Genomic DNA, 1,942 nt, shown 5'->3' with positions numbered 1-1,942 from the left:
AGGAATGAACTTAGTCTTATGGTTACTAAAGTGGGAAGTAAGTACTAGATGGCATAGGGAATTAGTTGGAGCCTGCATAAGAGCCTGTAATCTTCCATAATCAATTTAAACTTATAGCAAGCTTAGCTCTTCCAAAAAATTACAGTTTAACAGCCTTTGAAGCTTCATTTTTTATAATGTTAGCTCTTTGATGTTACAAGGCACCGTACCAGCTCTTTTGCTGAATGTCCGAAGTACTATTAGATTCTCATACTTCTTCACCCAGCTCATCCTAGACTCGATTCCAGAAAATTCAATGTACGCTTCGTCCAGCACAACCAATACAGGCAGAGCAAGTATTTTCAAAAGGGTTTCATCATTGATTATACTGTCAAACAAGAAAAAATATATTTATGTCGGAATACAAGAAACATGAAAGGAAGACAATTTACGTCCATCCAAAATAATAAAAGGGGGAAAAACTGCAAAATGGTAATCAAACAACAACTTGATATAATTGCACAAGCCGCATATTCACTCAAAAATTTTGAACTTTGAAAGTCTTGTTACTCTCACAACCACCCAAAATTCACAATACGGGTCATAAAAGACAATTTGATCATGGTTGATGGAACTGTCTTCTCATTCAACTTACTTTGAAGCATGGTATTATCGTATTAAAATAACCCAGATACTAATAACTAGAAACATACTTGTAAGAATGTACATGCAGTTCCATATAACAGCACTTCTCTTCTTCCATTATGACTTTTCACAACCGTAGCTCTCAAGCCATGTATCCATTCTATTATAGTGAAAAACTTCATTTTTGAAGTCTCCATCACAGTTTCATAAAAGCTACTAACCGCTATGGTCTGGGGTTGGATGGAGAGGGGGGAACTTTTTGCTTTCACATTTTATAGTTAACGAATATGTTGCTTTAACTATTTATCGATGGGTCAAATTTTTTAGATACGTTATAAAACTCAATTGCCAAGGCCCAAATTTATAGGAAATAAGGCCTAGTTTGTTTTTATATTTAAAACTCATTTATAATTTCTGAGAAGGAAACTGACTAATATTTCTACGCCTCTTACATGTTTCCTGCCCACTGGTAGTCAGTGTAAACAATAAGACATACGTCACACAACATAATTGTGATTACTGAAAATCAGACCAGGTCAGAGCAGACACTGAAACAACATAGATACTAAGGAATATATTGGCTCAGAATATGTTCATATCAACAAAATGACTTGTAACTGGAATATGTAGTGTGTAATTTAAAAAAATAAAAAAATAATTGACACGGGAAAACTGAACAAATATGTCAACATTAATGACCTAACATGTGGTACTCAAAGCATGGTATGATATTTTAACAACAGAAAACAAGAGAAAGGACCATCAAACAGATAGACTCATCACATGATACCTCCCATCTGGATTATTAGGTGAAGTTAGGAATATGCACTTAGGTCTTTCCTGCTCAACAACATCAGCAATCCGTTCTACATCCAAGCTGAAGTCTGATTTCCGAGACACTGCCAAAAGTGAGGATATTGAATGAGAATCAAACTGTTTGGCTCAAGTTGCCAAATCATATTTTGAGTTAAAAAGTTTCTGCAAAGAGCATATCTACCTTAACATGTCTGTCTTGAACCATATTTTATTTTAACTCATTACTACTGGTGAAGATAGTAGGCATGAGGCCAGAAAAATAAGAATGTCAAGGATAACTGAGGGAGAGGGGCTTAGATAACATATGAAAGAATCCACATAAAAGATGAAAGTCAGACTCCAATTAAAAACTTAAGGTAGATGAAATATAAAATCAACCAAGCTTGTACCTACCCTTGATGACAAGTGCAGCATTAACAGCTGCATCAAACTCATACATCGTAAAGGTTGGTGGGCAGTCCACAATTTTGTCACCAGGATCCAATACGCATCTGCAGGCAAA

The 1,942-nt window shown here is 35.3% G+C and overlaps 1 protein-coding gene across 1 annotated transcript; it reads right to left on the bottom strand.

Moving 5' to 3' along the window:
• Window positions 1-156: 156 nt before the first annotated feature.
• On the bottom strand, window positions 157-1,939 carry LOC111379728 (histidinol-phosphate aminotransferase, chloroplastic-like; the record flags this gene model as incomplete). Its single annotated transcript, XM_023003166.1, has 3 exons — window positions 157-367; window positions 1,415-1,523; window positions 1,834-1,939. Coding segments are annotated over 3 exons (411 nt in total), but the record flags the coding sequence as incomplete, so codon positions are not given.
• Between the last annotated feature and the right edge of the window lie 3 nt (window positions 1,940-1,942).

This window comes from Olea europaea, unplaced genomic scaffold (assembly GCF_002742605.1).
Source record: "Olea europaea var. sylvestris unplaced genomic scaffold, O_europaea_v1 scaffold20281, whole genome shotgun sequence".
In the NCBI taxonomy this organism is placed as follows: domain Eukaryota; kingdom Viridiplantae; phylum Streptophyta; class Magnoliopsida; order Lamiales; family Oleaceae; genus Olea; species Olea europaea.
This window is presented reverse-complemented; position numbering and strand designations above follow the sequence as displayed.